Source organism: Homarus americanus, unplaced genomic scaffold (genome assembly GCF_018991925.1).
Source record: "Homarus americanus isolate GMGI-L3 unplaced genomic scaffold, GMGI_Hamer_2.0 scaffold32583, whole genome shotgun sequence".
NCBI lineage: Eukaryota > Metazoa > Arthropoda > Malacostraca > Decapoda > Nephropidae > Homarus > Homarus americanus.
The window spans coordinates 11271454-11286113 of NW_024713129.1; the positions used below are offsets into that span (position 1 = coordinate 11271454).

Here is a 14660-nt window from a genome sequence, read left to right on the forward strand (position 1 = left end):
CTACCCTAACCTACCCTAACCTAATCTAATCTAAACTAACCTAACTTAATCTAACCTAACCTAATCTAAACTACCCTAACCTACCCTAACCTAATCTAATCTAAACTAACCTAACTTAATCTAACCTACCCTAACCTAATCTAATCTAAACTAACCTAACTTAATCTAACCTAACCTAATCTAAACTACCCTAACCTACCCTAACCTAACCTAATCTAATCTAAACTAACCTAACTTAATCTAACCTAACCTAATCTAAACTACCCTAAGCAAATCTAACATAACCTAACCTACCTTAGCCATTCTAACCTACTTTAACCTAATCTAATCTAAACTAACCTAACTTAATCTAACCTAACTTAATCTAAACTACCCTAACCTACCCTAACCTAACCTAATCTAATCTAAACTAACCTAACTTAATCTAACCTAACCTAATCTAAACTACCCTAAGCAAATCTAACATAACCTAACCTACCTTAGCCATTCTAACCTACTTTAACCTAATCTACTCTACCCTAACCTACTTTAACCTAATCTAATCTACCCTAACCTAATACCTGACGAAAAGATAGACATTGGAATCTTTAGAAGCTATTGATCTATTAATTTAATCATAGTTTTAGTTTGACTCGTTCTTGTAAATCCTAGTTTTTAATTGACTCGTTCCTGTAGATCCTAGTTTTTAATTGACTCGTTCCTGTAGATCCTAGTTTTAGTTTGACTCGTTCTTGTAAATCCTAGTTTTTAATTGACTCGTTCCTGTAAATCCTAGTTTTAGTTTGACTCGTTCTTGTAAATCCTAGTTTTTAATTGACTCGTTCCTGTAGATCCTAGTTTTAGGTTGACTCGTTCTTGTAAATCTCTGTCATATACAATTGTCATATACAGTCATTTTCATAGTCACTGTCATATAGTCATTGTCATACAGCCTTCGTCATATACAAATATACAGTCGTTGTCACACACACACACACACACACACACACACAGTTCCAACTCTCCCTCCCACTCCTTTCCCTCCTCCTCCTGCCCCCCCCCCTCCCCCGATATCCTTCCTCCCCCTCATCTCCTTAACTTAAAACATTGTCCTCAAGTTTCAAACCATCATCCTCAAAGGTTTAAGCCATTGTCCTCGAAGGGTTAAAGTTAAACCATCGTCTTCAGAGGGTTTACATTACTTTATCACAGCATTCAATAAGCTACACTTCAACAGCCGATCTATATTTCCCTTGTAGTTTATTTTCATTCCTATACATCTAACTTATGAGCAGCTTCCCCATCTATCAATCAGGGTTCCACTTTTCTGTCGTAACTTACATGAGCCATTTATAAGCATTAGTTATAGAGTTACAGCGTTAAGATCTTTAGAGAATAATAAATAAGGCAGAATAATAAATAAGGCAATAAATAAGGCAATTCATAAGATAAAACAATGCATTGATTTATTAGTTTTATTGTCACCTGTGTCGTAGTCTGCGAGTATCTCACTTATGTTAACCACCCCTTCCCTCCTACCGCCATCGCCGTCTACACTACAGGATCCTTCATTCTGGCGCCACCTCCTGCTGTTCCACCTGTTGTTCCGCCTTCAGCTGTGTCTCCTCCTGCTGCTGCACCACGTCTTGTACCTCTTCTTGTACTTGCAACTGAACGGTCTGTTGTTGCTCCAGTCGTTCCTGCTGCTCTAGCTCCTGCAATCTGAGGGCCTTCAGACGTCGCTGTTCCTCACCGAAGGCGATCTGGTCGAGGACGAACTGTGGAATGGGGTGAGGGAACTCTGGGGCCACGGGTAACAGGGAAGACTTAGGCTGGAAGCCAAATTCGTCCGCCGTGTAGCGCACCTCCACCACCTCCCCGCCGTCCAGGATGAAGCTGAAAATAAGGAACAACTCCCTGTAAGATAGAAAATGAAAGAAAATGGATAAACAGCGTTACCCATTCTTAAAGACTTGTCCCCTTTAGCCATCTTCCTCAAAGGGTTAAACCATCACCGTAAAGGTGCTTTAATATTATCCTGTTGAACAATTGTCTCCAAACGGGGTCAATGATAACACGACCCTCAGGAAATTTTGAATACTGTTAAGTCATTGCTTGAGCCTCAAACTGGATCACTGAAAAGTTTAATAATCTTTCCAAATGATTCAAAAAATAATTTAAAGTCAGACAATCACAAGAGGTCAGTGAGGGCTTAATAAGCTACCCTAGTGCATCACAGTATTAGTCACCCACAACGAGATAGATTCCAGTAACTTTTAGTTTTATTTTCTAAAGTAGGGAAAGAGGATACTCTAAGCTTTGTTTCACCTTTCCTAGACGCCTGCATTCACATATATTTAACTTGAGTCACAAATGCCTACCACCACCATCACCACCATTGTACCTGTAGGCGCCCTGCACGTTGGTCTGGCCCTTGGAACCTACGACACCTTCTTCAGTGTGAATGATACCGTTCTCCGTCTCCACTTGGAAGGAGTAGATGCCATTGTGGGGTTGGACACGTTCATCTAAGAGAATCTCTGGTTGACGCAGTTTCTCCTCCTCCACCAGTACCACCACCTCCTGTACCTCCTCCTGCACTACTTCCTCTTGTTGTTGCTGTTCCACGTCCTGGGGGGCGGGGGCTGCCAGGACCACCACGCCTGCTGCTGCGGCAACGAAGAGAAGAGCTACCTGACGAGGGAAAAGACATAAGAAGGTTGTATTAGGCTCCTGTCACCACGCTATGATCCTGAACACACACACACACACACACACACACACACACACACACACACACACACACACACACACACACACACACACACACACACACACACACACACACACATTACCCAATACGATCAACCACTCTTGTTATTATTTGTTTGTTTATCTTCAAGTCTTCCCCCTTAACAAACTCACAATCTTCATGGTCTGTCCAACACTGTCGTCGATTTCTGAGTGAGGACACACACCTGATAGATCCTCTTATATAGTACATCCCCAGGAGCCTTACAGGTCTACTGGCGCCTCTAATACCTGTCCTATGGAGCAAGGTAACACCCCTCAACCTCCACCCCCTTCCACCCACCTTACACCCCACTACATTCCCTAACACCCCCTAACACCCCCACCCCCCTTACATCCCCCTCACGCCATAGAAAATAAATCTAGCTCTCCTTACACACTTAGCAGGCGACTCAAATAGCACGTGTTCCCCTTGTTGTCAGAAGCGAGTCCGTGCGATTTGGGTATTGTTTAGGAGATAACGAGAGGGAGGTAGGGGTAATAGCGAGAGGGAGGTAGGGGTAATAGCGAGAGGGAGGTAGGGGTAATAGCGAGAGGGAGGTAGGGCTAATAACGAGAGGGAGGTAAGAGAGGAATAGCAAGAGGGAAGTAAAAGGTAAGATAGCGAGATGGAGGTAGGAGTCTTAGCGAGAGGGCGACAGAAAGGATAAGGAGGAGGCAGAAGTGATAACGAGAAGGAAGCAGAAGAGAAGATAACGAGAGGGAAGTAAAAGATTGAGATAGCGAGATAGACATAAAATAGAAGATAACGAAATGGATTGCGAGATAGAAAAAGAGAAAAAAAGATAACGAGATAAAGAACCATACAGAACGAGAGGCTTGTTCATCGAGCAGAAGTACTCCAGCTGGCAGGACTACTGACCAAGAGGCTAACAAGACTCACCTGAAGGAAGACGAAGGAAGACTTAAGGTGTGAAGGAGACCAGCGAAGGAGGAACATAAAGGGCATCGAAAATTACCCGACAGAGAGAGCGAGAGAGAGAGAGAGAGAGAGAGAGAGATCACAGACAGACAGACAGAGACCAGACAGACAGACACAAACATAGACAGACAGATAATTATGCTATACATACATACATACATACATACATACATACATACATACATACATACATACATACATACATACATACATACATACATACGTACATACATACAGCTATTATCACTAACTACTACTACTGGAAGAACAACCTGCTGTAGAAGGTGATAATGGAGGAGTCACAGCAGGGTTAACCACTCCAACAAGGTCGTGGTCTTCATCAGGAGGGAGGCGACCTGTTGTATAATCTGGTGTACGGGCTGACGGTCGTAAAACTCCAGTAGGTAAGGTAATCCTTCTTTAAATCCTTAGGTATTAAATTTCTTGAGTACGATGACTAAATTTCTTGAGTACGATGACGAAATTTCTTGAGTACGGTGACTAAATTTCTTGATTACAATAAATTAATGGAAGAGAAGGAGATAATAAGATATAATGAGATAGAGAGAGATCGAGAAAGAGAAAGAGAATAAGATAAAATGAGAGAAAGAGAGAAAGAGAGAGAGAGAGAGAGAGAGAGAGAGAGAAGAGAGAGAGAGAGAGAGAGAGAGAGAGAGAGAGAGAGAGAGAGAGAGAGAGAGAGAGAGACATAATTACACTGTGACTCTACCATAAATAGAATAATTAACTTATCACCAATTATTAGACAAAATTACACCGATACTCTCTACCTAAAATTCACTTAGATTAAAAAAAAAACAAGTAATCATTGTATTTCCTGATCTAGACTACAATGTATTAGGTTTGTTCATCAGGTCCTAAGGTTTTATGTAACTTAACCTTCCATCTCCCTCTAACCTTCTTATGTAACCTTTTGTATTATTATGTAACGTGAGGTAACCTTTTGTAACACCATGTATCCTATTGTGGTTTAATGTAATGTAACGCTGTTCAGTAATGTGTGACAAAGGTTAGGTTTTGTAATGCAGTGTACTGTTTTATATATATGCTTTTATGTAATATTCCGTAGGTAAGATGATGTGTAATGCATTGTAACACAGTGTGGCATATTGTAACACAGTGTGGCATAATGTAACATAGTGTGGCATAATGTAACAGTGTGGCATATTGTAACACAGTGTTGCATAATGTAACACAGTGTGGCATAATGTAACACAGTGTGGCATAATGTAACAGTGTGGCATATTGTAATACAGTGTGGCATAATGTAACACAGTGTGGCATAATGTAACATAGTGTGGCATAATGAAACACAGTGTGTCATAATGTAACATAGTGTGGCATATTTTAACACAGTGTGGCATATTGTAACACAGTGTGGCATATTTTAACACAGTGTGGCATATTGTAACACAGTGTGGCATATTTTAACACAGTGTGGCATATTGTAACACAGTGTGGCATATTTTAACACAGTGTGGCATATTGTAACACAGTCTAAACTTCCATTATGTAAGACCTTATAACTAAGCTATGAGATTAATTTATCTGTCTCTCAATCTCTTTCTTTCTCTAAATATTTTATTCTCAAATTATAATATATAAGAAACTTCGTCAACACCAATACAACAACCTCTCTCTCTCTCTCTCTCTCTCTCTCTCTCTCTCTCTCTCTCAGAAACTGCCATAAGATATAACCCAGAGAGAAAGAGAGAGAGAGAGAGAATGCGATACATTTTGCAACACCTTCTTTTGCGATCGTCTGCAATTAATCGTTCGTGCCGACGCTGTTCATCGCCTGTGTTGGCATTGTTGATCGTTCGTGATGGCGTTGATGTTTTAGTGCTGGTGTTGTTGATCGCTCGTGTTGGCATTGTTGATCGCTCGTGATGGCGCTGGGGGCGGCTGTTACGCCAGCGTGTATCACCTGCAAGAGAGAGAGAGAGAGAGAGAGAGAGAGAGAGAGAGAGAGAGAGACGGGGTGCCTAATCTTCAGGGGATCACATTCCTTTAGTTTAGTCTCACACAAAAACAGGTCGAAGTACAATACATTATTTTTCCTGTGTAATTTTCGACCCAGTGATGTAATATTACCCAAGACAAATCGAGTACTTTTTCCTCCATACCCTCAAGGTGGTCCAAGGTGACGCAATCTTACACACGATACAGATAGACTAAATCCTTATCGTCTGTTTATTTTAATGACGTTATTACTGTCAAAAAAAGATGAAAACAAAGAAAAAATCCCAAACAGATAGAATATATTTTACTCCTATCAAGTTTTATTGAAGATAAAAAAAAGAAAGTTTATTCGAAAGTAAAGAATAATTTTTTTATCGGTTTGCATTTTAACGAAAGTAAACCACATGTAATTTATCATAAACTTTCAAAATATTATAGAAAAATATTAAGAATGATAAATCTTTGAGGTGCAATTTATGAGAATTTATTTACAAAACTTCGACTAAGTATAGGTGAAAATTTATTGGTAAATTATACGATAAAATCATACAATCTTGTTCTCAATGAATAGACAAATAAACTGACCACAAAGAAAATGAAAAGTTGACTGTTAGACCGAGGAATTGACTGACTGAAAACTGACTGAGTGAAAAATAGACAGAATGAATGAAAAATTGATTGACTCATTGAATGGAATATTATTTGACTGACTGACTGACTGACTGAGAGGGACAATTACTGTTATATATTTTACAACATGACAGAAAACACAAAAGAGAGAGAGAGAGAAAGAGAGAGAGAGAGAGAGAGAGAGAGAGAGAGAGAGAGAGAGAGAGAGAGAGAGAGAGACAGAGAGAGAGAATTTCTTAGGGGATATAGAGAAAAAGTCAGAGGCAGACAAGACACACAGAAGACAGAAACAAACTAACAAAGAGATAGAAACAGAGAGATCGAGAGAGAAAGAAAGGTATAGGCAGAGAGAGAGAGAGAGAGAGAGAGAGAGAGAGAGAGAGAGAGAGAGAGACATAAGAAGAAAACATATCCAAGAAATTTTGCTCTGGATGGAAATAAAAGTAATGCTTTATGTTGCGGGTGTTGGCAAGACCTCAGCACACACGGGTTATTCTTGGTCAGAGTTTAATAGTATCATCAGCCGACATGCTCAAGAAATGCTGAGGGCCCCCTGGTCGATCCACTCGTGAGATGCCCCGTGGAAGAGCTCAAGGGAAACAAGGTAATAATCAAGAGAAATAAAGGAAGATATGTGTGTGTGTGTGTGTGTGTGTGTGTGTGTGTGTGTGTCTGTGTGTGTGTGTGTGTGTGTGTCTGTGTGTGTGTGTGTGTGTCTGTGTGTGTGTGTGTGTGTGTGTGTGTGTGTGTGCTGGGGTTACAGGTCACTGTTGGTTTTATTATGAAACAAAGGTGAGATTTCATTGATTTATTATTATTGTTATTATTATTATTATTATTATTATTATTATTATTATTCATTATAATTATCATTATTCATTATGATTATTATTATTGTTATTTATAATTATTATTATTGTTTATTATTTATTATTATTATTAGTATTATTATTTTTTTTTATATCAAAGATCCTCCAATAAGTTTCGTCATTACCTCCAGTTTTCTCAAATGTTTCACTCAATGTATCTGTCTATCGGTCACCTTCCTTCCTCTACTGATGAAATAAGATGAAACCGGTACACTAAACACTGAAAACAAAATCTGAATAATTCCCACTACCTTGAACATGAGCCGAACGAAGTAAGATGATCCATAACTTCCTCGTGTTTTCCCTGGAGAGTGTCGCAAATATTCGCTTTTCTCAGTAAGTTTCATTGAGATTCTTAAAGGTTGGTGTGGAGTCTAATATGTGAGAAATAAATAGAGTGGTATATGTAGTTTAGTTTAATTACCTACTTAGTCTATTACTGCTAAGACGGTTCTGGACTCCCAGCACCTTGGTTGGTCTGAAGGACGCCTCCACCACCCAGTAAGAGCATCCTTGATCTGTCTCAGACGTACCTAGAGGCGACGTCCGTCCTTTGACCGTCCCGACCACCCGACGGATCCACGTGACGGTAACAAGCCCTATCGTGTGCTCCTGCACTCTCTCTCTCTCTCCACCACCACCACCAACCATACTAACACCATTGTTATACACACTAACCTCTCCACCGACCATGTCTCAGTGTTGTCCCACCTCCCCCGTCACACTGAGCCCCAACATCCTCCAGGTTGTGGATTACACCGAACTTCTCGACGTCAGAACAGATGACAAACTCAAGTAGAAAGTACACGTCTCCACATCCTCCGTTATACTCAAACATTGGGATTTTTTCTACGTCTGAGCTCGAGATTATTTACACAACCTTCACACTTCGTAAACTGACTCACACTTCCAGGTCATATCTACGGCCTCTTGCTGATCGCTACAAGAACAACCTCACCTCAACCATTGTATCAGCAACGATTCATAGATAACTTATGTATTCACTCTTTAGTTCATCTCTATTTTGTTCTGTAATTACATTAAATATCCTTGTTAAAAGATTCCTTGCTGGTTAACTTGGGCGTGTCATCTGGGCGGGTTACCTGGGCGGGTTACCTGGGCGAGTCACCTGTGAGAGTCACCTGGGAGAATCACCTGGGCAAGTCACCTAGACGAGTCACCTGAGAGAGTTACTTGGGCGAACCACCTGGGAAAGTCACCTGGGCGTCGACTTTCAAAGTGACGGTGGTGGTGGGGGGGGTAGGTGAGACTAATTACAGGTGTGGTGGCTGAATGCGTCTCGCCTCGCCCACACCTTCCAGACGCCCCACGAGGAAGACAATGGGGTACACACAAACACACACACACACACACACACACACACACACGCACAGAATTATTCACATAAACGCATATACAGACGCCCAAACAAACACACACACACACGCGCACACACCTGTTTGGAGGTCTAATGAGAACGTGATCCAGTTTACCTGTTTAAAGGTCATCTTGCTCTGGAATGTGAGCTGCCCTGAAGGTCTGGGTCACCTCCTCGTGGAACTGGTGAGGTGAAGAGGGAAGGTTATATGTGTGTGTGTGTGTGAGAGAGATGGGGAGAGAGTGAGAGTGAGGGAAGATGGAGAGTAAAAGGGAGAGAAAGAGAGAGTGAAATAAATTGGTGAGGTGAGTAGGGAAGGTGGTGAGAGAGAGAGAGAGAGAGAGAGAGAGAGAGAGAGAGAGAGAGAGAGAGAGAGATCTCGAAGAACTGGTAAAGTAATTATAGAAGATTATATACTTGAGAGAGAGAGAGAAAGGAATGACGAGAACAAGAACTGGGTAAAATGATTATAGGAAAATACAGGCCTAGAGAGAGAGAGAGAAAACAAATGAGAATGAGAGACAGAGAAAAGTAGACTGAAAGAGAGATAGAGAATAATAATAACCATTGTAGTCCCCATTGTGTGCCAGGTAAGCAAGAAGACCAGACAAGGGGAGGAGCCACTAAAGTGTGAGGTTTACGAAGTGTGAAGGTTGTGTAAATAATCTCGAGCTCAGATGTAGAAAATCCCAATGTTTGAGTATAACGGAGGATGTGGAGACGTGTACTTTCTACTTGAGTTTGTCATCTGTTCTGACGTCGAGAAGTTCGGTGTAATCCACAACCTGGAGGATGTTGGGGCCCAGTGTGACGGGGGAGGTGGGACAACACTGAGACATGGTCGGTGGAGAGGTTAGTGTATAAAATGGTGTTAGTATGGTGGTGGTGGGAGAGAGGAGAGAGAGAGAGAGAGAGAGGAGAGAGAGAGTGGGGGGGCATTACCAGGGCACACGATAGGGCTTGTTACCGTCACGTGGATCCGTCGGGTGGTCGGGACGGTCAAAGGACGGACGTCGCCTCTAGGTACGTCTGAGACAGATCAAGGATGCTCTTACTGGGTGGTGGAGGCGTCCTTCAGACCAACCAAGGTGCTGGGAGTCCAGAACCGTCTTAGCAGTAATAGACTAAGTAGGTAATTAAACTAAACTACATATACCACTCTATTTATTTCTCACATATTAGACTCCACTCCAACCTTTAAGAATCTCCTTACCGTCTTTGATATGATACTACAGTAATAATAATAATAATAATAATAATAATAATAATAATAATAATAATAATAATAATAATAATAATAATAATACCCAAGACACAAACTTAAGGTGGGTAAATAATTCAAGTTGATAAACGTGTAAGAAACCAATTATGTTAGGAAAAAACCAACAACAGAACAGCGTCAGAAACCAGTAAAGTGTGTCAGAAATAATGGTTGTAGTGTGATAGGATATTTTCTTGATTAATCTTACGCGTTTAAATAGGATTAAATAGCGATTATTAAAAGATTTTGTTGCAATTTATAGGCAAGTTCGCAACACTGATGGCAAGATGTTCTATTGTTGCTTTTGTATTGGTGGTGGTTTTATCTGAGCCTGTTTTAGGTCATTAAAGGTGTTTTAGGTCACACCAAAGTCATTTTAGGTCATCTTTAGAAAACAACTAACTGTACACACACACAAACACACACACACACACACACACACACACACACACACACACACACACACACACACACACACACACACATGATCAACCCACGTCACTGTAAACTTAGGCATAGTGTCAACATTGTCTTGTGACCCACGAAAAGGTCAAACAGGTGACACATGATTGAGTAAAAGTTGGTCAGGTGAGGTTAACCGGGGTCATCCTCAGTTCTTTATCCCCCTTCGTCATCCATATTTGTGTGTGTGTGTGTCTGTCTGTCTGTCTTTCACTTTGGTAATAATGGTGGTTTTAGATTTTCATTTAAAAAGTGTTGTGTGATTTTATTTATTTGGATGTGTGTGTGTGTGTGTGTGTGTGTGTGTGTGTGTGTGTGTGTGAAGATCGCTAGCTCTCTCTCTCTCTCTCTCACTCAGTTCGATAACCGTTGCTAGGCTCCCAGTCCATTGCTAGGATCTTTTACCGTTGCTAGGACCACATACCGTTGTCAGGCTTGTTTACCATTGCTAATTTTCCTGTTGTTTTATTGTAATCAGTTATTTGTACCCGTGTCCTGGGAGAAACAGGTCTTGTGTGGAGACATATTTCACGTGGTACTTATTTTATAGGGTACTTATTTCACGAGGCACTGATTTTACAGGATGCATATTTTAAATGGCACTTATTTCATGAGGCACTTATTTAACGAGGTATTAATTTTTCAAGACATATTTCAACGAGGTACTTATTTCACTATGTCCTTATTTCACGAGGTAGTTATATTAAGGAGTATTTATATTATGGGGGGTTACTTATCTCACGTAGTACTTATTTCACGGTTTGGTGGGAGAGGTCCAGAGGTGAAGAGAGGGGGGTGGGGGGTGGGGGGGTTACATATGTTACGCCGTTACTAATTTTACCCAGTATCATCATTCACTCAGTAGAGGACTCACCTCACCGTCTGGTCATCACCGTTAAGTCCACTCCCTTAAACGCGTCTTCAAGGACTGCCAGTGTCATCCTCCGTACTAAACCAGCCCGGTCTCTTCTGTAGTCTATCCCTGTTTACCAACCTACCTACCCGATTAATCTTCTCCCTATTCACCCATCCCCTAGTCAATAAATCCCCCTATTCAACCATCTATAAAGCCATTAACAATCCCCTTCATGTATCCCCCGCTGCTCCTTTACAATCCCATAAATGAGCCATAAATTCACCACATCCTTAAAATTAGCGTAGTATCCCCCTGACAATCATAGAAAACGATTATTTATCGCCAAGGAATAATGGGTAACTAAATAAAATCAACTGGATCCAATTTTAGGTTGAAATAAAATATAAACAAAGACCAAACATTCAAACGGAGGCGGTGTGTAATAATAATGATGATACAAGTCAACGTTGAGGTCAGATACAAGTGAACCGAGTCTCTGTTTGGTGTGTGTGTGTGTGTGTGTGTCCGTGTGTGTGTCCGTGTGTGTGTGCTACGGGATCCTCAAGGTCTCGGATAATAATACAGAAAGATATTTTGGATGTCTGGGGAGGAGGAGGGGAGGAAGAGGAGGGGAAGGGGAGGAAGAGGGGGGGAAGATGAGGAGGAGGAGGGGAAGATGAGGAGGAGGAGGAGGAGGGGCAAGCAGAGGAAAGGGTAGTAGTTCACCTTGAGGAACTTTCAACTAATACCTAGATGCAGTTGAAGAAAAAATTAATATAAATAATGAAAGTCTGGACGGACGAGTGGTCTGTCTGTCTGTGCGTCTGTCTGTCAGTCTGTCCGTCTACCTGTCTGTCTGTCTGTCTGTCTGTGTATTATTGTGTTTTGTATTTACTTATAATTCCTTTAATTATCATATCCATTACTTTTCCTTTTGTTACCTGGAGAAGGTGGGGAAGCAAGCCAATTAAGGTGAGGCGAACACACACACATACACACATACATACATACATACATACATACATACATACATACATACATACATACATACATACATACATACATACGCTAACCTTAAATAAAAGATAAAGTTTAAAATATGAATTATGCAACAGAGAATGACTTGTAACGTTGAGATGAGATGAGAGGAAGATGCAACCTGACAGACAAACAGACAGACAATTGTTTTATTTGGGTCAAGAGCAGCACGTGCCAGTGACGGTGGTGATAATGGTGGAGAGAGTGAGGGAGAAGAGGGAGAGGGTGGTGGGAGAATGAGGGAGAGGGTGAGAGATAATGAAGGGGGGGAGAGGGTGAATGGTGGTGGGGAACGGAGGAGGAAAAAAGGGGTGATGAGGGAGAAGAAGGAGGAAAATAAGGGAGGAAAGAGGAAGAAAAAGAGGGAGAAGGAGGTAGAAAAGGAGGGAGATGTATGAAGGGAAAGAGGGGAAGGTTACAGAGAGAGAGAGAGAGAGAGAGAGAGAGAGAGAGAGAGAGAGAGAGGAATCAAAGGTTGAGATAAAGAGTGATAGCCATAAAGCCGTCTTTCCTTAAATGACTTTCTACCCCCAAAGGTCTCAACAAATGTCTCGGTCATGAGCCTGTGTTATCTCTCACGTCAGCCGGGTCGTGCGAGTCAGTCAGTCAGTCAGTCAGTCAGTCAGTCTCCCGGGTCGTGTGAGTCAGTCAGTCAGCCGGGTTGTGTGATTCAGTCAGTCAGTCAGCCGGGTTGTGTGATTCAGTCAGTCAGTCAGCCGGGTTATGTGATTCAGTCAGTCAGTCAGCCGGGTTATGTGATTCAGTCAGTCAGTCAGCCGGGTTGTGTGATTCAGTCAGTCAGTCAGCCGGGTTATGTGATTCGGTCAATCAGCCGAGTCGTGTGAGTCAGTCAGTCAGTCAGTCAGTCAATCAGCCGAGTCGTGTGAGTCATTATATAAACTAAAAGAACAACAATTTTCTTCTTTGGTTTCTGTAATCAACATAATAACCATCACCTACGTTAGAGGTCAGAGGTCAAAGGTTAAACTCTACAGCCTTGATACATACCCCAGTCGACATCATGATCCGATAACAGAAGATAACAGAAAATCCTTTACTTTTTCACACTTGATACTTATAACACTTCCGTCTATGAAAGTCACTAGTCGCTCGTGTTGCTATGTGTTTGAGGGTCACGGGGTCATGGAGGTCAAGATCACGTCTTAGAGGGTGGGGTAGGGTCAAGTTAAGCATCAGTATTGTGCCTTGGTGAGGATTAATGAGGCTTCAGTTTGTGAAGTCTATATGAGAGACAGACAGACAGACATATACATACATACATACATACATGCATACATACATACATACATGGGAGGCGTCACACTGGAAGAGGTGGGGAGGAGCAGGGAAGGGCAAATGGTAGTGATGGTAGTGGTGGTAGTGGTGGTGGTGGTGGTGGTAGTGATGGTAGTAGTGGTGGTGGTGGTGGTGGTAATTCTCGTTAGGTGACACAAAACAAAACTACTTCATCGCGTACAGGTAAAAAGAATCATTCCCTCACCTGGTAATTATCATGACGATTCACCTGTAATAATAATAATAATAATAATAATAATAGAGTATTCTAGAGATTAATTAAGAGGTTCATGGTCTAAATGGTAACACGTTCCAATGTTTGGTGGGACAAAGGGATAGTTCACAACCATCCTTAGGGCTTAAACCATCCGTGTGTGTGTGTGTGTGTGTGTGTGTGTGTGTGTGTGTGTGTGTGTGTGTGTGTGTGTGTGTTTCTACAAGCTCCTTTCCCCTCTCATAAAAGAAACGAAGAGGAATAGATAACAACACATAAACAGGATAAAACAATGAATAAATATAATGTGAAACTGATAATCAAAATAGCAAAGAATTAGCTAGAGTCAAGTGTCGGGGTGAGTGTGCGCTGGTAGGTGTGTGCGCTGGTAGGTGTGTGCGCTGGTAGGTGTGTGCGCTGGTAGGTGTGTGTGTGCCGCTGGTAGGTGTGTACGCCTGGTAGGTGTGTGTGCTGGTAGGTGTGTGCGCTGGTGGGTGTGTGCGCTGGTGGGTGTGTGCGCTGGTAGGTGTGTGTGCGCTGGTGGGTGTGTGTGTGGGTGTGTGCGCTGTGGGGTGTGTGTGCGCGCTGGTGGGTGTGTGTGCGCTGGTAGGTGTGTGCGCTGGTGGGTGTGTGTGCGCTGGTAGGTGTGTGCTGGTAGGTGTGTGCGCTGGTGGGGTGTGTGTGCGCTGTTGGGTGTGTGCGCTGGTAGGTGTGTGCGCTGGTGGGTGTGTGCGCTGGTAGGTGTGTGCGCTGGTGGGTGTGTGTGCGCTGGTGGGTGTGTGTGCTGGTAGGTGTGTGCGCTGGTGGGTGTGTGCGCTGGTGGGTGTGTGCTGTGGGTGTGTGCGCTGGTGGGTGTGTGCGCTGGTGGGTGTGTGTGTGCTGGTGGGTGTGTGCGCTGGTGGGTGTGTGCGCTGGTGGGTGTGTGCGCGCTGGTGGGTGTGTGCGCTGGTGGGTGTGTGCG

The 14660-nt window shown here is 42.4% G+C and overlaps 1 protein-coding gene across 1 annotated transcript; it reads right to left on the reverse strand.

Annotated features, from left to right (window-relative positions):
- Nucleotides 1–1440: 1440 nt before the first annotated feature.
- On the reverse strand, nucleotides 1441–2969 carry LOC121871143 (cuticle protein AMP5-like). The gene is made up of 3 exons (XM_042373289.1): nucleotides 2905–2969; nucleotides 2384–2673; nucleotides 1441–1875 (listed from the first exon to the last, which is right to left on the reverse strand). Exons 1-3 carry the CDS (start codon nucleotides 2911–2913, stop codon nucleotides 1548–1550), a joined length of 627 nt encoding a protein of 208 aa, XP_042229223.1. The 5' UTR covers nucleotides 2914–2969; the 3' UTR covers nucleotides 1441–1547.
- Between the last annotated feature and the right edge of the window lie 11691 nt (nucleotides 2970–14660).

Bases quoted from the DNA above. Each gene is read 5' to 3' on its own strand.
- LOC121871143 (XM_042373289.1), bottom strand. The intron at 1,876-2,383 runs GTACAATGGTGG...CCTTATTTTCAG, and splicing joins AACGTGCAGGGCGCCTACAG to CTTCATCCTGGACGGCGGGG.